General features: G+C 39.7%; 1 protein-coding gene across 2 annotated transcripts; it reads left to right on the forward strand.

Moving 5' to 3' along the window:
• The first annotated feature begins 371 nt into the window (after positions 1 to 371).
• amacr (alpha-methylacyl-CoA racemase) lies at positions 372 to 22160 on the forward strand. Of its 2 annotated transcripts, none has more exons than XM_086301050.1 (6): positions 372 to 500; positions 4157 to 4413; positions 4836 to 4979; positions 7284 to 7444; positions 19357 to 19543; positions 21456 to 22160. In XM_086301050.1, exons 2-6 carry the CDS (start codon positions 4167 to 4169, stop codon positions 21863 to 21865), a joined length of 1149 nt encoding a protein of 382 aa, XP_086157176.1. In that variant the 5' UTR covers positions 372 to 500; positions 4157 to 4166; the 3' UTR covers positions 21866 to 22160. The 2 variants fall into 2 exon arrangements, with proteins under 2 accessions (XP_086157176.1, XP_086157175.1); XM_086301049.1 differs by lacking the exon at positions 372 to 500 and adding an exon at positions 786 to 841.
• The last annotated feature ends 1227 nt before the right edge of the window (positions 22161 to 23387 follow it).

Consider the following 23387-nt stretch of genomic DNA (forward strand, 5'->3'; position numbering starts at 1 on the left):
GCAGCAAAATTAATTAATTTCAGCTTCTAAATGCTAAAGTCATTGTTTGTGTGATGTTTGTCTTATATTATCAATCATTTTAAATCTGAGCTTTCTTTCTGAGCTTGTTCAGAATACTGTCTTTAAACCTAAAGTAAGTTGTTATATACTAAGAATAACCTTTAACGATGGAAATAAATAATATTTTGTCTTTACATATTTTATTTTGTGGAGTTGAATGCTCTTTCATTCAATCACTCACTTAAAATTACCCTATACGTTAGCGACACGTGGAAACTACAATTCCCAGAAAACCTAGCAGTTGTCTCTCTGAGGTCACCAGGAAGCTGCTTCTTCACAACAGACGGTGTTCGCTAATTATTCACCGGCGTACACCGCAAGCAGCCCAGCTAGGCGGAGTTAACCACTCTATTAAAACTAGCTCCCCAGTGAACTCCTTCGGAGTTGTTTACTTCGTATAAACCTCTTCTGAACAAAAAAACATCTTTTCAGCTGAACAGGTGAGGACGAGCAGGAGGCTTGGAGGACGGTATATTTGAGTGAGAGTTGGGTTTTATACAGCCTGTTGGTTGCACCTGTGTAATTTGGCCAGAATTACTTTTTATACATTTAGCTACGATAGTAACTCTATGACAGTTATGAGCGGTTTGGTATGACTGTTTCGTGTGTGTTTCTTTCTTAAGTTTGTTACTGTTATGTCGTAAGCATGTAGTTGTTGTTTAGTACACACGTGATTCACCCCAAAGTGTTTCAGACATATCCAGCGGTCACTGTAACGTCAGTCTGCTCAGGCGCCCGGTGCACGCAGCTTCAGCAGAGGTGTCTTGTCTTCTCCTTGAAAGTAAGCCAAACTGCTCCTTAGTGCTATACAAAGTGTCGGACGCAGTGTGAAGATGTGCTCCACTTGTGGTGCTGTAGCCTCCCCTTGTTGCTTCGACTGTTCATGACGCATAACGTAACCGAGAAATAGCCCGTTTTGGGCCAAACTGCAGTCAGTGATTGGCTCAAAAGCATTGAGTTTGTTGGTAGTGTAGTGTCGTTACTTGGGTACTAAACGGAGCTACGTGTGCATGGTGCCATAGACAGTATAAAGTAACGGAAAGAAAGGATTTCAGTATAAAAGTAGAATCTTATACTGTCTGTGGACATTTGTGTACTGTAGTGTGCATGGTTGCACTCACTGATAATGGATGTCACTTTGACCTTTGAATAAAATACTCAGGTCCAGTTTCAAAGTCTAAAGTTTAAACGTCTCTGTCGCTGCAGACCACCAGGAAGGCTATTTCAACTGTGGTTTAGTTTGTCCTCTTCTGGTAGTCTTGGGTGCTTGAAAAGAAGACAACGGGACTTTCTTGTTCTTTAGTTCTGAAACAACTATTGGAGATTCTTAATGATCCTGGTTCATTAACTCACTATTGTGGATACCCCAGGATAATTCAAGGTGTGAATTGTTTTTTAAACATTACCACCCTCTGCCACAATGTAAGCTATTAAGGGCGCATGGGTCAAATTGTGACTGGGGAGGGATCTCAAGACTGCATTGTAGGTGGGTGATAGTTAGTGTCTGCTTAGTGACGGTCATTCAGAGTGGATGTAGACAGCCTCCTTTATCCTTTTCTTAAACAATTTCTCTTGGTCAAAAAGATGAACATCTACTATGACCTGGATGACTGAGGACCTGCACAGACATCCATCTTATGTTTTTACTATAATACATATTTACATGTATATGTTATACTTAGAGACTTAGAGAGTTTTATTGTCATTGTGCAGTTTCTTGCACAGCGAAATTGGGCAGCTGGACCACAAGGTGCAAAAGTAAAGAAGGGAAAACAATATACAATGAGGGGAAAATAAATAAATAAATAAAAAGCAATATATTTTTATACATATATGTGTGAGTGAACTATATACATGGTGTATGCATAGGAAACATTGAAACAGAAAATAGTCTGTCAGTATACTCTACACTACTTGCCAAAAGTATTTGCTTGTCTGCCTTCACATGCATATGAAGTTGAGTAACATCTTATTCAAAAACCATGGGGTTTAAAATATGTTGGCCCACCTTTTGCAGCTATAAAGGTGCTCTGTCAGGTTGAGGTCAGGTCTCTGCAGGCCAGTCAATTTCGTCCACACCAAACTCATTCGAAAAAAAGATATATCGAAAAATATATATAAAAAGATAAAAGGATATCGGTGAGTAGTGGCAGCAAGTCGCGCCAGCGTTCACTCAACCGGAAGATGATAACTTGTACCTCCAATGGCATTGTGGAACCTGCTTTGTGGACTGATGTACAGTTTTGTTGGAACAGGAAGGAGCTAAGTCCAAGTCCCCACACAGTGCAGCATGTTTTACACCGCTTTAACTGAAGCTTTGGATTGCACTTGGCGATTTAAGGCTTGGATACAGTTGCTCAGCCATGGAAACCGATACCATGAAGCTCTCTATGCAATGGTGTTGAGCTAATCTGAAGGCCATGTGAAGTTTGGAGGCCTGTCGTGATTGATTCAGGAAGTTGGAGAAACCTGGCTACTTCTATGCACCTCAGCATCCACTGACTGCTCTCTGTGATTTTAGGTGGCCTTCCACTTTGTTGCTGAGTTGCTGTTGCTCCCAATCACTTCCACTTCCACTGACTGTGGGAGTCACTCTGGCACTGATTGCTTTTTCACAACAGCAATGTCCTTAATAGTAGCAGATCCAGTTTTTCTTGGTTTGTTTTCAGCAGACCAACCACATTAAAACCTCACCAATTTTACACTTAACCTTGGGTAGGTCACTTAAGAAAGTCCGCAGATACGCAATAGAACCAATATAGGACTTTTAAGACCAATATTGAAGCTGATATTTAGTAAAAGTCTGATCATTTTTTTCTTTCAGAAAACATAGCAGCTACATGTAATTATTTATGAGTCCTTATTAAGCTAATATGACAGTGCTGTATAAATTAAACTGTTTTATTGTCCCAATAGAGAAGTTCCAGAGCTCTGGTTGATGCAATATCAACACTCATAATATGAGTATTTCTGTTGAATGAGCATCATCCATCCCTCTGAACTCTCTTCAAATTTGTCTTCGTCTTTGGATTACCAATGTTTAAATAAACCAAAATGCGTGTTTCTTTCATTTCATATATAAACTGTCTGCCATAAGAAAACTCACTATTTTGTTTATCTTCAGGCAAATTCACATTACAGTACAGCTCAGGTACAGTGTTGAAGCTGTGTGTTATTGCCTCTTAACACAGTCTGGCTCCATTGCCAATAGCATTCACACAGAGAGTAGTGTTCTAAGGATCCTCTGATACGATGTGGCTTTGAAATCTGTTTTTTGATTTCTCACTCTTCCCAAGGTCGACCTCATTCCCCTTAAACAGAAGGTTTGTCGCCCAAGGATTTTTCACCCGAAATTGCACTTTCAGAGATTTGTCCCGGTTGCCTGTGTGTTTCCCTTTGATGCGCTGCAAAGCTTTCCATCTTAAAAAGAAAAAAATGATGTTGCTGTGTTGCAGCATGACCACAGCATCAATTTAGATGTTTGACGGATGTGCAAAGCATAAAATGGGCCCCCTTTCTCTGTCTTTCCCACAAAATGTAGGCACAATAATAAAAGATCATGTGATTGCAGGTCATGAGCAACATAGAAATGAGATCACATCAACTGATGTTACCAGTCCAGGAATGGGGCTGCTACTGTGCTGTTATTAACAGCTTTTTCTCCTCTGTCACAATGTGACACCCACTTTGAGCTGCAGGGCATAATCAGACCGTACCATTTCTGGCACTGAGTCCAGAAATGAAGCTGCACTTACAGTTAGTGCTAAAGGTTCCTCATTACAGCCAGTACAGTGTTGCTGTTATTGTTTTCATCTCAGTTTGAGTGTGTTTGTCAGTGAGTCATCATGGAAAACTGCTGTTCTGGAGACATGTACTGTTATATGAACTACATATTCTTGCAAACACTTTGACATAGACTGGCAGACTTTTAGACTGTATGTGTGTCTGAACAGATTTTTGTCAGCTAAACTTAAATTTCTCCTAACATCACAGGCTCTGATATTAGCCTCCCCACCCCATCCCCCCCAACTACTGCTATTGGTGTTGCATTGGATTGCATTAAACTGAAAGAAGTTTCTGTTATTTGATCCTATAGTCCTTTAATCATGGCACTGGCTGGGGTTAGAGTTATTGAGCTGGCAGGCCTGGCACCCGCACCCTTCTGCGGCATGATCCTGGCAGACTTTGGTGCCAAGGTGATCCGTGTGGACCGGACCAAAGTTCCTATGTCTTTGGACACACAAGCGCGGGGGAAACGATCTGTGGCCATCAACTTGAAGACCACGGAGGGTATAGCTTTGCTCAGGAAGCTCTGCATAAAGTCTGATGTGGTCCTGGAGCCGTATCGCAAAGGTGAGACCTGCAGCACAATAGTGCCAGCAAGGTGTCTTGCTCTCTACAACATTATTGTACTTATGTACAGAATTACTTAAGTAATTATAATGTTTAAAAACAACTTAATTCTTATAAATTCACTTACATAACAAGTTGGCAATTTAGGGAAAGAAAACTATATATCCTAATGTAACACAGAAGTATGGCTCTTTGAGTTATATAAAAAAACTTTGTGTTTTATTATACTCCTATTTTTTTTACACATAGAAGATTCTTAATTTTTAAATGCCATTGACTCTTATGTGTCTTCAAAGGGTTTACATAAGGTGACAAGCCACGTAGGAATATGAAAGTCTTTGAAAACCAACATCAGCAGTAGCAGAAACAGAAAAGGTAATGTGTGATTAAATTTACATGTGGACTTAATTTTGACTGCCCAGGTGTTATGGAGAAACTTGACCTTGGTCCACATGAGCTATTAAAGGAAAATCCTCGGCTGATCTACGCTCGCTTGACTGGATATGGTCAGAGTGGATCTTATGCCACCGTAGCTGGGCATGACATCAACTACACTGCCATGTCAGGTAACACAACTGTTAATGCTTTCAGATCAAAATTTTAGACTCATAAGACTGCAGACTTCATCAAATATTTATATGTATTTATTATTAATTGACATTTATTTTATCCTTCTTTTACGTGTGCACATGAGCTGTGAAAACAGGCCCTTTTAAGGGTGTCTGCATCTCACAGTTAGAAATGAGCTCAATGCTCCTTCATGTTTAAAAAAAGAAGCCAGTTAAGGTGGTTTAAGCACTGATCTAGGATGCTTCCTGGTCACTTCCAAGGTGAGGTGTTTTGCAGCAGAACCAGGATACACTGAGAGAATATGGGCCAATCCATTAAACACCAACATATTTAAATAGCATCATTTCAAAATTCTTTAAATAGAAATGTTAACATTTTCTTACCTACCATGTGGCGTTACCTTAACAACCACAAAGGCTTTTTTTTTTATCCTTCTCTGGCTTTGTGATTAAACTGTTTTCTTGTTTCGTTTTTTTCAAAACAGTGTAGTTAGAACCATTTCTTCAAACTTAAAATTCATATATAAAAAGGTATGTACTCACATTCCCAGTTCCCATTTTAAAACTTCATGGCAGCGCTATAAACTGTGTGAAGGACTGCAGACTGACACAGGGTTTGAATAAAAGGGTTTGAAATGACAAGGGAGCCTTCATGAACTTGATAATTTGAGGTTGGGATAACCCTAAAAAAATTAAAATCTTAACAAGAGTGTAATGTGTGAATCTCTGAGAACAGTGGGAATGGGTTTAAGTCACTCATAAAGATGTCGGCATCTCACCAGAAGAACCGGAGGCAGGGACCTTTTCTGGCCATTCACTGTAAAGCCTAGAGAGTGTGGGAAAATCCCAGTAGATCAAGAGTTTCTGAAATATAGACTTGCACATCTCGGAACTAAATCATATCACATTCAAAGCCACTTTGATCACTTTTCCTCCCCATTCTGATGTCGTGGTGGTTGTGTTGATCATGTCTGCATGCCGAAATACACTCAATTGTTATTGGCTGATCAGATAGATAAAGGTAAAGATTCCTTTATTGTCGCTATACTTGGGCATCGTAAGGTGTAATTAGAGCAGAGCTTGCATTTCAGCAGACTAGCGTACATACATTCTTACGTGCTCTCACTCAGATATTTGTGTTAATGAGCAGTTGAGCATGTCTATCTATTAAAAGGACAAGTGGGCGTATGACTACAAACTCCCAAATGAGGTCTGATAATGTAAACGTACTTTCTAGTTGTGCCTCCAATTAAACAAGCCCCAAGAAACCTTTAATAAAGCAGGATTTACTGCTTTATTAAAGGGTTCTTCTTCAGTCTTGTTAAAGCATTAATGAGAATTTTAGAAGAGGTTCTAGATATTTCTTTTATTCATATTGTTAATATCAATCAGTTGGCACCGGTTATACCAGATGAACTTGATGGATTTTTGAAAATATATTAAAAAGCATTTAACCCCCCACACACATTCCCCTCTCTTTCACCTACGTTTGGTGTCTTTACGAAATGAAAAAAGGCCATCTGCATGGCCTCTTGCACTTTCATGGCCATATGCTGGGTAATAAATTGTACTCACTAACTGCAGCATTATTTTATTTTATTTTTTTCAGAGAGTCTTTGCAGTCACCCTAAAACTCTGTTCAAGAACACATTTCTGTTATAATTAGCCCATTAGTGGTTTCCTAATAATATCATTTTAGTTTCAGCAAAGGAGGTGAAATATTTTATACATACATTTACACTTACAAGGATGCATTTTAAAGGTCTAGATAACAAGTTTTGATAGTCTGTTTGGGCTTTATTTTGCAGCACACCAAGCCAAACTATCCATGTTTATAAAGGATTAAAGGGAATGATGACATCAATGTAAGCCGAGCCAAAAATATTGTCTTATATGGTACTTTGTGAGAAAACAACAGAAACGATTTTTTTTGGCCTTATTATAGGGCCACAGGTCAGATATGAACCCGGGCCGGCCACGCTGTGCTATACAGCATATGGTCGTCGCCTCATCCCAGTAAGCTAAGTCGGTGCCCCAAGGTCCTTTTATGCTATTCCTTTGTTACAGGAAAAGCAAAAGGAGGGAAAAAATACAAAGCAAAGGTTACATGCTGCTTTAGCAATGCCAGCAATGGATTTGACAGACTAGAAGAAAAATAAACCCATTGAAGGAGTTCTGTTCACTTGCGCACCACTAAATATCTTTCATGCATTGCTGTTTGTTGTGGCTCTTTTGTTTTCACTGAGCTCAACAATACTTGTTTTTCTGCGTAAAGCTTCTACTTTTTCATTCCTGTCATAGGCCTTTTATCCCGGCTGGGTCGCAGCGGCGAGAAGCCTTACGCTCCACTGAATCTGTTAGCAGACTTTGGAGGCGGTGGTCTTACGTGCGCTCTGGGGATTGTCCTGGCGCTGCTGGAGAGGACAAAGTCAGGGAAAGGACAGATCATTGATGCTAGCATGGTAAGCACCACTGATGTAAACAACTACTATCATGAACTGTATAAATGTAATAGTTAGAAATTTTTGTTTTTATCATAACATGCTTAAGGTGCTCGGTACAAAGTGCTTGGCACATATTCAGACTTACAGAAGCCCTGCAAACTTAAGACTATGTGTTCTGTTTTATGTTGCACTGCACTGTGGTAAACTGTGTGGCTGTTATACCTTTCCCCCTGCAAGAGCATAGGAAACACTAAGCACACTATGAAAAATTAGTTTAATGTACTTATTGTAGTATAATAAAAAAGTAATCAGTGCGATGTCCACTCCGCTGCCCGTGTGAGTATCTTCAAGTGATTGTATTTCCTGTGATAGTAGGATAAGTCATTAGGTGGATTCCTTGCAAACATCTGGTTTATTAGGCAAAGACAGAAAAATGCTAGTGGGTGTGAAGCAGTTATAAATGTGTGCTCTGAGCTTGTCTTATGACAGAAAAATGTTTAGAACCAGGCGGCTGAATTAAAGTGATAGAAAGTGTTAAAGTATTTACAATGATTTGTCAAAATGCTGAAAAAAAAGAGCAGTATTCTTTGCTCTGAAGTGCAGCTACAGACTGACAGCCCTCACGTCAAATGCGCTGCACTGTTCAGATAAACAGAGTTGAGTCTGTCTTTAAACAGGAACATCACAACATCCTTTGGAGATTTTTGTTTAGTGCAATACGTTTGCAACCCTTTTATCCTGTTAGAAAAAAATAGCTACCAGTGTGGCTTGAAGTTGCAGCAGTTCTACAGTTTTTACATAATCCATCCATTCTTCTGTTCTCTTCTGCCTATCCAACTCAGGATCGGGCTATCTGGAGCCCATAGCAGCTGCCATAGGGCAAGAAGTGGGATACTTTTAAATAATAATTATATAAAATACTTCACTAACTGAGCGGTCCTGTATACTCTCAAGCCTATTAGACTATTTATCTATTTGTTGCTGCTGTCAGTGTAATGTTATAGAATAATATGAACTTAAACTAAACGACTTCAGAACTTTAACATATAACAACATTTACAGGTATGTTGTAATGTGTTACGTGTGTGTGTGCGTGTGCGTGTACGTGCGTGCGTGCGTGCGTGTGTGTGTGTGTGTGTGAAATCATGTAAAAATGCAACGGTATAAAATGCTGTGTATTTATAAAATGATAGATAGATATTCCTCTGCATTCCTAAGACAACAGTCTGCTTTTAGGATGGACTTTTTCTGTTTTCCCACATAGCATCCTCTGCACTTCACCGCTTCTCTTTAACTCATATTTGCAAATCTCTGGACAGGGAGGGATAAAACTCGATCATGTTTACTGAGATCAGCAGCAAACCTTTCAGATTAAAAGTCATAAATACGTGAAAATGATGCAGCTCTGTAATGTGTTTTACAGACTCATGGATCGCAGGTAATTGACGGCGGGAATGACGGTCAAGTTAGAGATGATCTTTTCACTCTGTCTTTTCACGCACTCTATCAGCTCAGCACAGCAGCTGTGCCATCAGCTGCAAAGCCAACAAACTGTACATGTAATTTCAGAGATGCCCTTCATAACTGAAGGATGTGCCAGACAGCAGCTGTAGTAGATAGCTGCAGTTTCGCAAGTTGAAAGAAGCTGCACATCTCACCCCTGTGGGGAACTGTTCACTGATCACAAGTTCTGAAAGTGAAAGTTATTTTGGCTGTAGAGAGATTTGAGATGCAGTGCTAAAGCTCAGAGAGGGGATGAAGTTTAATATTTTTACATTTTTAACTTGGGTACACAAGTTTGAATTTATTTGGGGTTTTATCAGATCCACTTAAGGTAAAAGGTATTAATACAGGCTCAAAGTTTAACACCACTTGAAAACGGGCAAAAATCATATTTTGCATGTTTGGACCTTAAAAATGTTCCAAGTAGAGCTTCAACATGCAACAAGAAGAAGTGGGACTGAGACAAAACATTTTTCTGAGCATACAATTGTTTGAAAACAATGCTTAAGCTGAAACAGGCCGTTTTACAGCAGATGAAAAGTTTAGGACCACACCTCCAAAAAAACTGTAAACCCCCCCAAAACATAAATGAAAGTTCCAAACATGAACTCAGTAGTAGAGTTGCAAAGGGGCGGAAAATTTCCGGTAAATTTCCGAAAAGTTTCCGGTAAATTTCCATGGTAAGTTAAGCTTGGGAATTTTGGAAATATTCCATATTGGAAACTGTCCATGGAAATAATGGGAATTATGGAAATTAATGGGAATTTAGGAGAACTAACTGGGAATATATTATTTCCAAGCATAAATATAAACAGAAATCATAAGAAAACCTCCATGCAAAATCTTTTCAACAGATATTTAAACAGATTTATTTGTAAGTACAGTAGAATAGAACACGTTTCAATAACTTGTTTCATGGATGAATAAAAACAGAAATGTTGAGTTCAATATTACCATCCCCTAACCCCGTTCATTCAAAAATGCCCCCTGTCCAAAAATCTCCACAAAGTCCCATTCAAAAGGTTAAATGAAAAATGCCACTTATCCTCCAAAACGTCCCATTAAACATGCAAATCTTCCTTCAAGCAATCCTCTTTTCTCATTTTTGCTCAGTCAATAGACTCTTCCTGGACCTCATCATCATCCAACAACATGTCCACTTCCTCAGCATCCAACTCTGAGTCTTCCTCTTCAGTGTCACTTTCCAGCCTTGTTGAGGATGGCTCTGTGTCAGGCTCAAAGAGCCGTAGGCTTGCCCGAATGCCGACCAGCTTTTCCACTCTCACATTTGTGAGCCTGTTGCGAACCTTTGTGTGGGTGTTTCCAAACAGTGACCAGTTGCGCTCAGAGGCGGCTGATGATGGTAGGATTTGGAGGAGGATGGAGACTACAGGTGCAAGGGCCTCAGATTCACATAGTCCCTTCCACCAGGTGGCTGCAGATATGTGCTGGCATGACTGCCATATTCCATCCCCTTTCCAAAGGCCTTGCTTTGTACGATACTTTGCTAAACTGCCTAGAACTTTGCCTTTATCGAGACCCAGGTGGTCAGACGTGGCTGTAATGACCGCATAGGCACCGTTGATCTCTTCCCCAGAAAGTATGCCCTTCTCATATTTGGGGTCCAGCATGTAGGCTGCTGCATGCACTGGCTTCATGCAGAACGCCCTCCGCTGTTCCAATGACTTGACCACAGCCATTTCCTCTGCTTTCAGTAGTAGGGAAGTGGGCAGAATTGTCTGGATTTCTTCTTTGAGTTCTGCAAAAAGGCACTGGACATCTGACAAGATGGCACCATCCCCCTCTATCTTTGCTATTGCTGCTGCAATAGGTTTGAGGATTTTCAGACTGCTAGATACTCTTTCCCAGAACACATCATCCAAGATGACCTTCTTGATGTCACTGTCGATGCCTACAGACTGGGATATGGCCATCTCTTGCAGAGACTCCTTTCCCTCCAGAAGGCTGTCAAACATGATAACAACACCACCCCATCGCGTTATGCTGGGAAGCTTCAGTGTAGTACTCTTGTTCTTTTCCTTTTGCTTTGACAGAAATGTAGCGGAAGTTACTTGTTTGCCTTTAACATATTTCAGAACTTGCTTCGCTCTCTTATTCAGAGTGTCCATTGTTTTTAGTGCCATTATGTCTTTTAGGAGAAGGTTTAGTATATGGGCAGCACAGCCAATAGTAGTTATATGAGGGTAGGTCTCCTCCACATGTGCCCAGGCAACCTTCATGTTGGCTGCGTTGTCAGTGACCAGTGCAAAAACCTTATCTGGTCCAAGGTCATTGATGATCACTTTTAGCTCATCTGCAATGTATTGGCCTGTGTGTCTGTTTTCCTTTGTGTCTACACTCTTGTAGAACACAGGCATAATACATAATCACATAATCACATAATACATAATACATAATACATAATACATAATACATAATCACATAATCACATAACTACATAATCACCACAGAGTGGTGATTATGTAGTTAATAATTCCTTGTCCCCTGATATTGGACCATCCATCAGAGATGACTGAAATACAGTCAGCTTGGTCAATGGTCTGTTTCACCTTTGCTTGAACTCGACTGAACTCTTCATCCAGTAGATGAGTAGACAATGCATGTCTGGTTGGGGGAATGTATGCTGGTCGGAGAACATTCAAAAATCTCTTCCAGTTCACATTGGATGTCAGCATCAGGGGTGAGCCAGTTGCATAGATTGCACGAGCGAAACACTCATCTGCGTTTTTCTGGCTAGTGTCATCCATAAAATCAAAGAATCCTCTGATGCCAGAGGGACCAGGAGCTGATGAGTGGGTATCTGAGTCTGATACAGCTGAAACAGATTCATTTTCCCCTTGAGTGGAACTCCTGGCTGCTGCATGTGTTGGGCCTTGAGGAATTTTTTTGCACTTTGCAGTGTGCTGCTGCATTTTTGTGGCATTCTTCACATACGTCTTATCACAATACTTACACATATATACAGATTTCCCTTGTACATTAGCTGGTGTAAAATGTCTCCACACATCAGATAGCGCACGTGGCATTTTTCTGTAAAATAAAACAAGAGCTTGTAAAAATGCTAATGCAATGCAAGAGATCGTAATAATACAATTGCAATATGATAATAAACAGATATAAATAGTAAGGCTAGCTAAACAACTGGAATGATCTTCAAAACAAAAAAGCCAAATGAGGAAGCTAGCATCTTCTTTATGTTATACTAGCTATGGCTTATTTAGCATCTAACAGATGCTAGCATTTTATTTAGCATCTTATCAGATTGCTATCTACCAGATTAATACATTTTATGTGATATTCACAATTTAAACATTTAATGAATATATTTTCCCATAAAATCATCAAAACTTACCTCACTTGTTAAGTCCACAGGCTCAAATGTGTGCCTTCAATACTCTTTGTCCTTCAGGCTCAAAAGTGTGGTCCATGTGTACATGTGATGGAGGCATGCACAGTGCCAGTAGGTGGTCTCAATAGCCATGCAGCAAGCTTGTGCTCTGTAAATGTGATTAAGGAATGGCATGGATATTCAAGTGTATTTGAATTGCATTTGTTTGTTTTTGTCAATATTATGCTAAAATATGCTTTGCTCAACTATATTTAAGTTCCCTAAGAAGAGCCAACCTTCAATTTTGAAAATTCCCAGTTTACTCCCATAAATTCCCGTTGATTCCTGTTTATTCCCATGGAAAGTTTCCATCTTTGAAAATTCCGGGAATTTTGCAACCCTACTCAGTAGTGAGTAGCTCCACCATTATTGTTTTTGATCACTTCAAAAATTTGTTGTGGCATGCTTGATGCAAGCCTTTCCATGAGGTGACTGGGAACATTTCTCCAAGTGATGAAGATGTCCACACGAAAGGCATCTATTGTCTGGAACTGTTGTCCATTTTCGTAAACTTCCGTTGCCATCCATCCCGAAAGGTTCTCATTTGGATTTAGATCACGGGAAGAAGTGCCTTGTCCTGTGGGCATTGTGCACTGTAGCATTGTCTTGTTGAAAAACCCAGTTGTTACCATGCAAACAAGGGCCCACGAGGGATGCTCTCTGCAGCATCTGGACATAGCCAGCAGCCGTTTGATGCCCCTGCACCTCCTGAAGCTCCATTGTTCCACTGAAGGAAAAAGCACCCCATTATGGTGCCTCCTCCACTTTGGCGCATAGAAAACATTCTCATCAGAGAATAAAACTTTCTCCCACCTTTCATTGTCCCATGTTTGATGCTCTCTTACAAAGTCCAAACGGTCAGTTCTGTGGTGTTCAAGGAGACGAGGTCTTTGAAGCCCTTCAGTCTCAGATGCCGTCTGATTGTTATGGGGCTGCAGTTGGCATCAGTAATGGCCTTAATTTGGGTCGAGGATCGTCCAGTGTCTTGACGGACAGCCAGTTGGATCCTCTGGCTCAGTGCTGGTGAAACCTTTTGGGGTCTTCCACTTGTCTTTTTTGTTCCATAACCCTCAGGATCATTTAAGAAATTCCAAATGACTGTCTTACTGCATCCCACATCCAGCAGCGATGGTGCACTGCGAGAGACCCTGCTTATGCAGTTCAACAAACCTGACAAGGCAAAGGCCTTTTAACTTCTTGTTAGTGATGTTGATTGACTACATCTAGTAGTTTTCTCAGCTGCATCCAAGCGTTAGTGTAAAGCATGCTGCAACCAGAGTGAGTTGGGCTCAGCACCGTAGTTCCAGTGAAACCAACTGTTAGTACTCTTACTAGCATACCAAGATATTTTGTACAATTTCACGTTCCAACATGACTGTGTGCACCAGTGCACAAAGCAAACCCCATAAAAATCCCATAAACACACTAAAACCTTGTGGGAAACCTTCCCAGATCAGTGGAAGCTGTTACAGGTGGAAAGGGTGGGCCAACATCATACTAAACTTATGAATTAAGAATGGGATGTTTAAGTTTATGTGCATGTGAAGGCAGAGGAGCAAATAGTTTTGGCAATATAGAGTATGTATTAGCGCTGTATTCAAATTCATAGAACTGTTTAATGCATTTTATGTTTGTTTGGTCTGGTGTAATTTATATTTTCATGCTGTGTTACTTAGTGTCCTCACCCTCAGGTTGTTAGTGGCATAAGCATATGCATGTCAGCATCCACTTAATGAGGGATGCGAAATGCAGAGTATTACAATTCAGTATAAAATCTTTGGCTTAAATTCAGCCTTTTTATGAAACTTATAATATGTGTGTTAAATAATTTTTTTTTATTAATGCATACATAATTATGGTTTTACCCTACCTACCTATCCTATACAAACATGATCAGTACATATGTTGACTGGATTTTACTGTAGTATAATCCAGTCAGGTACAGCACTTTTATGATGGCTTAAAAAAATCTATCCTCCAATTAGAATAGAGACAGTTGATTAGATTGTAGAGGTGTTGGGAAAAGACCATTAATAACCACAACGTAAGACTGCACACTAAAACTTGCATCTTTCGTATTGTATTTAATTAATTTTAACGTATTTTTATTTTACTTGTAGAATTCTTAAGGCCAGATTTACTAGTGGGTTTTTTTTTGTTGGGGTGGGGGGTTGTTTAGTTTTTTTGAACTACCAAAAAGAATAAGCAACTTTGATAAGCTACTATTGAGATGTCCTAAATAGGCATGGTGATAAATTGCGACTGAAAGGCAATTTTGAATGTTATTATTTGTGATGTGCAAATTTATAGAAAATATCATATCAAAACCCAAAATTAAGATACTGTAGTATTTATGTTATTCTTTCTAACTTGATTTTCAAAGGTTTGAGGCTGGCAGAGTGGCAACTTCTTGCATTTTGTGCCAGTACTTACAGCTTTATTTTGTGCCTGATATGGCTGTCAGTATTGCTGCTAGGAGCATTTGTTCATTTGGGCTTCCAAGAGGAGAATGTTATGTTGGTGCAGGTGGACTGCTTGAAGCTGTGGGGTGGTGCCAGAGCTGTGGCTCTGTCCTGTTGTTCTTTATGCAGTCTCAATCAGTTCCTTTGCCCACCTGTTTTTCATCTCCTTCCTCTGCTGCTTTAAATGACCTGATTCAGTCTCATGGCTCTTCAGCCTTGAGTTTTGAGGCAAGCTGAAGGTTGAGGTTAGTTCCTGCAGTTTTGTTGGTCCTGGTGAAGTGCATCCTATCCACTCGTTAGTCCCTGGATAAGCTTCTGATTATTCACTAACCTTTCAGCATGTGGCATTTTCTCTCCCCCACTATCCAGCTTACTGTCTTTTTGTTGCTCTTTTTGTACTTCACTATTCTTTTTTCAACCATTTTCGTTCTGTTAATGCAAATGGAATGAAACTTCCCAAAAGTGTGTATTTTTTTGGATTTTTTAATTTTCAACATCAGCTCCTTAATAATATCAATAATATTCACTATACACCAAATTGTTCCTCTTGATTATATCGTGGCTATTTTTGGCCAATTGAAACCCATTATAACCACCTTTTTTGATTCCTTGTTACTGACAGTACTATATCATGCGATTTAGGTAAAAATGGTTTCATTCTAAACTCAACACATGAAAATTGTAGTTTTTTGTTAATTTATGTTGTAATTTATGTTAGGTCAGTCTGTCTAGTCTGTCTAGCTAGCCAGCTAACTAGGCCTCTTAGTTAGCTAGTTTAGAGTTTTTCTGTTAAATTATGTTGTAAATTTATGTTGCATGTAGCACCTTGGTTCCTGGAGGAACGTTGTTTCGCCTCACTGTGTACTGTTAAACTGTATATGGTTGAAGTGACAATAAAGCCAACTTGACTTGACTTGACTTAATGTTTTTTACCAAATTACATCATTTACCCATTTTTGGCCAAGCAAGCGATTTCATGTAATATTCCGAGTTTCTAGTAGCGGCCTTTGATGGCTTACCACACTCCAATGGACCAAAAATAATGAAACAATTTTGACATAGGTTTGATCTTAAGGATCTAATAGTTTGTGTTTGAGCATGACATTGCAGCACAAACATGTATTTGCAAGATAGACTGGAATAAATAATGATGCTGCAGTGAATTTCTGTCGATGCAGGCTATTGAGCCCAGTCAAACTCAGCTTTGAAGCACATGCTAAAAGCACTTTTACTCAGTATTTTTCATAAAAAGAGACCATACCCAAAATGTTAACTCTAAAAAAAACCAAAACCCAATCACAGGACATTTTGTTCAAACCTGCAGCTGCAGCTGCAGCTGCAGCTCAAACGACAACAGCACTGTTTCTAACATTTTGAGTTATTTTCCAGTGTTAGAAAATCAGCACTGCTCAGTGTTAGCCATTGTTAATCTTCAAAACTGACTAGGTTACTTTTAAACATATAACACTGTCAAAAGTGTTAATTTAACACTCAACAGTGTTGTATTTAACACTCAGAGGTGTGGACCCATATAGACACTCTCCAGTGTTAAATTAACACTGGAGATTTTGCTGTGAATGAAGTGAGAAGAAGGTGCAAAAGGTGCACCTCCAGGATTGCAGCAGCAGCCCCTTGCACCAGGTGTAGAAAGTGTGCTACAAAAACCACTCTACTGTGGTTAGTACATCTTGCTGCTAATGAGGATGAACACAGAAGCACACACTGGAATATAAAATTGTGATTTTCTTCTTGGCCATTCATTCAACCCCCCCCCCCCCCCCCCCCCCCCCCCCCCAGTAACATTGTTACTGTTACTGACCTGCGATGATGATAAAAAAAAATATTAGGTTTCATCATTCATATGCTAAAAAATGTGAACTCTATTACTATTTTCCCCCAAAAGCGTAGTAATAATACATAATCTGACTGGTATTCAAAGGGTATAATATCTGAATTTGAATTATATTTTGGTTTTCATGACTAGGACTGGTGCTAATTTAAAAAATCAAGTCAATGAAAGTAGAAAAATGCTTTAATATATATGAATTTTATAGACATTTGTAACATAAACAGGGGTGGCCATTTTTGGCCACGAACAAGCTGAGAGGGAGTTTTTTTGTTCTTCTGTCACTGCACAAAAAAACAAAGACGCATAAAATTCATTGATACTGTTAATTATTGCTACACATCTAACCTCCATCATGGTTAGAAAAGAAATCAGATGGCATGTATTATTTTGAAAAGAAATTGGGGTTTTATGATGTTTTCCATTTATGAGTTCCTAGGATTATGTGATCTAACTGGTATTCAATGGTATTCAATAATCAATGTTGATGTGAATCAATGACATGCGCCAGACTCTACTATTAAACTGGTGTTTAAAGGGTTAAAATTTTTAAAAGTAATAACTATTTTATATTTATGAAAAGAACTGAAGTTAAGCTTTATGCAGAAAAAATGGCAAAAAACCATAAAAATAATAAAAATTTCATTATTCTATAAGTAGAATAATGCAGATGTTGTTTTTCAAGTTGTTAATGATACTACATAGACAGAACATCAATTTGATTAGTTTATTATATTGCCTTGGATTCTCTTTAATGAAGCGTGAGGTTGTAGAAACACCTGTTGTGGCCTGTTCTATGTGTCAGTGCAGGAGCTGATTAAATGCCCAGCAGTACACCAACTGCATCACAACTACCAACTGTGACACATGTTTGACATGATTTCTAATTTTTCTCTCAACATCACTGGTCTGCTATCAATTATATTATTAGTGTCCATTACTGTCCGTCCGTACCTGACATGCCTATCGTTTTGATGCTTAGGTGGGCTGCAGCCAGTGCCAGCACGCTCTGTATCTGAAGGCAGGGTGCATTACACGCTCATCGTGTGCTTTTCTGCCATTCTGACATACGTGGACATATTTAAATTCACACCTGTGGGCACTTTACAGACAATTTCAGGGAATTTAGAAACATTGATTGTGAAAGAGTCACTTGAAGGTATGATTACCTGTGTGTGCAGCTTCCTTTGCTTTGCTGATTTTCCCCCCATTGTTTAGTAATCTACTCTGAAGCTTCAGTGTTCATTCTCACTGCCCTCCGAGCTCTTTTCAGTGAAACGACTCTGGAAGGCTCGCTCAACACTACACTTTATACTTGGCAGCAGACAACAGACAGGCAGTATTTAGATGATAATAGAAACCACAAAAACAGCTAAATATAACTCAAGATAATAAATACTGGGTGCTTGTTCAGCAGGTGGATACAGACACAAGTCCAATAAGCAGCTGCTTGCTAATGTTTGCCAAATCGATTTAAAAATCTATGATATGTCAGTGTTGTGTTCCTTAGTTGTTTGCGTTGCTTCCAAGCGGTTAAAGACATCAATGATTGCAGGTTTTATAGCTTTAAATAAAGACAGACAATGATCTCCTATTTTTCTCCTATTTTTGTGTCAGCTCTTGCTCTTAGAGATCTTATTGAGGGGATGAGTGGATTCAGCTGCTGTATACAGTATGAGGTACACAAGAAAACAGACTATTAACACTGCACTCCACACTTATGGTCTCATTGTTCTAAACCAGAAATGCATTTTTCATGAGTGAAGATCATCAAAAGAGAAAGCAATATTCTTCAAACAATAATTTGGGGGTTTTTTTGGCAGCGAGTAACAGTGAAATCACTGAAGCCCCGACTAGCTGGAGATCTTTCTCCACTCTGCTTTGTCTCTGACGGCTCACAGAGCTGTATTATATAGATGCACAGCTTGTAAAATCCGGGGCTGATGCCAGCATTGGTTTTTATGATAACCATTTGGCCGGTACTAGTGCCTTTGTGCTAATTTAGTGCTGTCGTTGACCCTTCTAGTGCCAGGCAAGTAAAAAAAACAAAAAAAAACGTGAGGGGAAAAAACAAAGTCCAAGCACAAGATTAATGTGACTCAAAGCTTAAACTTCAGCCACTGCCATAGTTAAATGTTAATTATGTGGTATGTATGTTTAGCTGATGTATTGATAAATCCAGTTAAACGTATTTGCTCATGTAACCCTTAATAATAAGCATGCTGTCAATTAGAGGTCACACAAAGTGATTGTAATCAGCAGTAAGAGAGTGATGGTAGTTACTCTCTTACTGCCTTTGCAGAAGGACTATTGCTGACTGATTCCCTCCCAGCAATGTTATTATTTGCATTTTTTATGTCATGCATTCATTATTTTTTTGATCAAGCTTTTTCTGTTTACTCAGCAGCAGTGGAAGCGACACCAGTTTAAATAAGCTCTGAATACAGAAAGCTGTGTTAGTATTTAGAATGTGATTTGTGCGTGTCGTTGTTGCACTGACACCACATTTCATCTTTGCTTTGTATTTTCTGTTCTCTAAAGATTTTCATGCCAACCTGCTTAAAAAACAATATCCTCTGTCATATGTGTGACAGTTATCTACACTCACACTAATGAATTAAAGGAAAAAATAAAAATGAAAAGAAAATTGTTTCTTTTTTTTCAATGACATGAAATATGAATCCCTGTCTTCCTGTCTCATACTCTTCAGGTGGAAGGAGCAGCATATATGGGTTCGTTTTTATGGAAATCTCGTAGTATTGGTTTGTGGAACCGGTCTAGAGGAGAAAATATGTTGGACAGTGGAGCTCCCTTCTACGATACCTACCAGACTTCGGATGGACAGTTCATGGCTGTTGGTGCCATTGAACCTCAGTTCTACAAACAGCTGCTTAAAGGTTTGTTGACTTATTTGAATCAACAATAGGAAACATTTATGGTGGCTAAGAATCAAGTTTAAGGTTCAATCCAAAAATGAATGAATCAGAAAACTGCCTGTAACCCATCCAATCATGACTCTGATCAATATTTGAGCAAAGTGAAGCATTACAGTACACTGCCAAAGTCTCGAGCTAACCCTCATTGCTTCATATTTTACTTGGAAAATTGGAAATGAATGCAGCGATTTGTTGAAACAGGCAAACACTGAAACTGAATTCTTATAACAACTTTTATTCTTCAACACAGCTTGGATTCTCCTACACAAGCTTTTTTTTTGTTGTCATTTTTAAGTGGTCGTCAGGAATATTTCTCCTGACTTGTTGAAGATCATTCAAAGCCCTTCTTTGGATGTTGGCTGCTTTTTGTTTTGTTCTCTGTCAAGATGATCTTTCAGTAATATCTTTTTCAGTGATAACTCTTTCAGTAATCTTGAGGTCTGGGTTCTTTCTATCCAGGTATTCTTTTACTGCATTGACAGTGTGTTTTGATGCTGAAAAATGAAGCCGTTGCCAATCAGATGCTTTCCGGGTGGAATCACATGGGGGATCAAAATCGGACAGTAGTTTTCTACTTTCGTAATTCCATCGGTTTTGAAAACATGCCCAACACCACTGGCGGAAATGCAGGCAGAAACAGAAAATTTAGCATACCTCAGCCTTCTCTCCCTGTTTGCCTTCCTCAACAACAGCGTTTTTAGAGCCACGCTTCCACTGAGACTAGTTCTGATGAGGCTTCAGTGGATGAATCAACTGAAGGGCCAGATGCATCTCTCAGCTTCTGTGTCAGGTGTGGATTTTTTTTTTACCTTTTTCATAAGGACGTGACTTTCAGATACTGCTCATCTGCTGCAGAGTTTTTTGGTCCTGTCACTTTTTTTTCCTGTCCACCTGTCCAGTTTCCTCAATATTTTTTACATAATGTACATCATGCACATGTGTCAAGTTTTCAGCTAATGGCTCAATGGTGCAAAAGCTATTGAAGGCCTGTCAAACTGTCATCCCCTGAGTTAGGTGCCTTTTTGAGGCTTGGGCGATTCATAGGTCAGTATTATGTGGCACAACATTTCTCTAAAAATGGCCAAAAAAGAATGACGAGCCGCCTCTTATCTCTCAGTAATATGAAGCGTTGGTAGGTCTGCACGGCTTCAGGGTGCAGCATGTCACCATCAATTTCTAGGTCAATGCCTGAGAGTAGTTTGTCATCATGAAACTGCCCCAGTGGGAAATGTCCCGTGGGAAGAATTTCCAGAGAATTTCCAGAGCTGGCGGGACCTCATTCTAAGGACCCGCACTTCCAGGACCCCGCATTCACAGTGCCACCACGTTGTGGGATGGATTATCTCAATATGGCAGATGTGCCCACTACCACACATTTGGACTGATTTGTGACCACTGTTTGGGAGGGATGGTTATATTGTGTATCTGGAATGAATTTTAGGTCTCTACGTCCATCCCATGGGGAATGGGAGCAAAAACAAAAGTGTTGCGTTTATATTTTTGTTCAGTGTATATATATATATATACCTTTTATGTATTCATTATATGAAAATACTGCGCTGCTGATCACTCCTGTCTGTCGTATTTGGCTGAAAGAGAAATTGTGCATAAGAAATTACAGAAAAAAACTGCTATATTAAAGTCAGTGCTTAAATCCTGCACATGGAGTCATTATTCATTATTTAGTAGAGCAGTAACGAGTGGTTAAAATGATTACATCATGTGGCCAACTTGGACCTTCAGCAAGATCAGCAGCCCATACTGAGATGAAAGTGTTGGCTGCTTCTGCACCAGCTTGTTATACTGAAGTTTATTTAACTTGATATTACTTTTGGGTCATAAAAAGTTTTGTTTTTTTGTTTTTTCTTTCTAGGCTTAGAGTTGGATGCTGGAGAGTTGCCTTCTCAGATGAGCTTTGATGATTGGCCAGAGCTCAGACGAATCTTCACAGAGCGTTTTGCCTCAAAGAGCCAGGCGGAGTGGTCAGAGATTTTTGATGGGACTGATGCTTGTGTTACACCTGTGTTGTCTTTTGACCAGGTGAGCTCACACCCACATAACCGGGAAAGAGGCTCTTTCATGAAGGACTCCAGTGGGGAAGAAAGCCCCCGACCAGCCCCGGTTCTGTCTCGCACTCCTGCTGAGCCTTGCCTCACCTCCGACCCCGTTACTGGAGAACACACGGCTGAGGTCCTACAGGAGTACGGCTTCACATCCCCACAGATAAACCAGATGCTGTCAGCAGGAGTCATAGAGTGCAATGCTGTGAAGGCAAAGCTGTAAACAAACAATCAAAACAGTCAAGTTATAAATGTTTGAAAATCACACAGTGGCACCACCTTTTAAGATTTGAAGGAATCAGTAATTAAACATGTGATTGACATACTGGAAATAAACAACTGGTTTGGATAAAGCAAAGCTACATGCAGAGCACATTTGAGTGACTAACAGTAAGATTATGTCTAACATAACTGCGAACAAATCAAAAGAGAAACTAAGAAAGTTATTTTCTTTTCATAAGCTAGGATTTCACAGGAGGCTGCTGTGTGCAAAGTAAACAAAGATTTTTACTAATTCACTTCTGCCTATGTGTCTTGATTGGACAAGACGCCCTCAGAATATGTGAGTGAATTTTTTTTTTTTGCAAAGCACACCTACTCTATTAATCATAAACTACTGATATCTGCTAAATTATCCAGCTCAGGGTGAGCAATGGTCATACATAGCAAAAGAGGATTGGATATCTCCTGAAAGCTCAGCAGTACCAATAACTTTAAATTAATCAGACTTTGTTGTTGTTTTGCTCTCCCACAACAGCTTTTGATTTGTGTGCACTAATTCTGACACACAGATTGTTTAGAAAAAATGGTTGTAGCCAGACATGATGTCACCCACTAAAATCATCTTTTCAAGACGTTGGCTTGGGGTTTCAAAGCTCACCCTGCGTTTTTTTATTCTAAAGAAGGCCATAATTTACACGATGAATGTCAAGCTGTATTAAATGAGATCAGAAACCAGTGTTCGTGATTCATCGGTAAACTGTTTACTGAAGTTTTCAATTAGCATTAGGCTTGTTTACACTTAGACCCCCGGAGAGCAGTCATTTTGGTTTTCTACCTTAGACCCCTGCGGAGTCATCATTTTGCGTTTCTACCTTTAAAAGCCGGAGAGCAGTCAGTCAAATGCTGGAGTCATTCATATGTATATTAGGTCGTTACCTAGGAATTCTGGAGGGAGGGGAGTGGGGGTGAGTGATTGAGGGGGTGGGGGAGTGGAGTGTTGCATGATGTCTTGGAAGCGGTTTCGTGCCATAGTTCCAATTATCTGTGGGTTTCCCAGGTTTGCTGACCAGCAGTCATTTACCGATGGAACCCTGTAAACCCCCCGCAAGATGACAATTGCAATAAATGCCATTAGTTCAGGGAGGTCCATGAACCAATGAACATGCTCCATGCACCACTCAGCAGGCCATTTGTAAATATGTGTACAAATGGTTGGTTTTTTGTACTGTTTTTATCAATAAATGTCAGCAACAAAGGACATACAAAGGACATGTGTTGATTTCTCCCTAAGATGGCAAACTGAAACACTGAAACACTCCACTCCCCCACCCCCTCAATCACTCAGTGAGTGATTGAGGGGGTGGGGGAGCTGCTAAAAGCGGTGAGCTTCCTTTTGTGTTTCATCTTGATGCATTCTCAATCATCCAGGGAAACAAATCTCCAAAAGTCACCAACTTGGAGTGTTTCAGTTTGCCATCTTAGGGAGAAATCAACACACATGGGTGTATGTCCTTTGTTGCTGA

The sequence above is a fragment of the Aulonocara sp. 'chitande type north' Nkhata Bay genome, linkage group LG7, assembly GCF_057382095.1.
Source record: "Aulonocara sp. 'chitande type north' Nkhata Bay isolate Kocher_YH1m ecotype deep benthic linkage group LG7, A_spYH_male_GT1.1, whole genome shotgun sequence".
NCBI classification, from domain to species: Eukaryota; Metazoa; Chordata; class Actinopteri; order Cichliformes; family Cichlidae; genus Aulonocara; species Aulonocara sp. 'chitande type north' Nkhata Bay.

What these genes read in the sequence shown, in the direction of transcription:
- amacr (XM_086301050.1), top strand. Translation starts at nt 4,167, where the DNA reads ATGGCACTGGCTGGGGTTAGAGTTATTGAGCTGGCAGGCCTGGCACCC. An exon ending in CCTGGAGCCGTATCGCAAAG is followed by an intron (nt 4,414 to 4,835) that starts GTGAGACCTGCA and finishes TTGACTGCCCAG; the next exon opens with GTGTTATGGAGAAACTTGAC. An exon ending in CAACTACACTGCCATGTCAG is followed by an intron (nt 4,980 to 7,283) that starts GTAACACAACTG and finishes TTCCTGTCATAG; the next exon opens with GCCTTTTATCCCGGCTGGGT.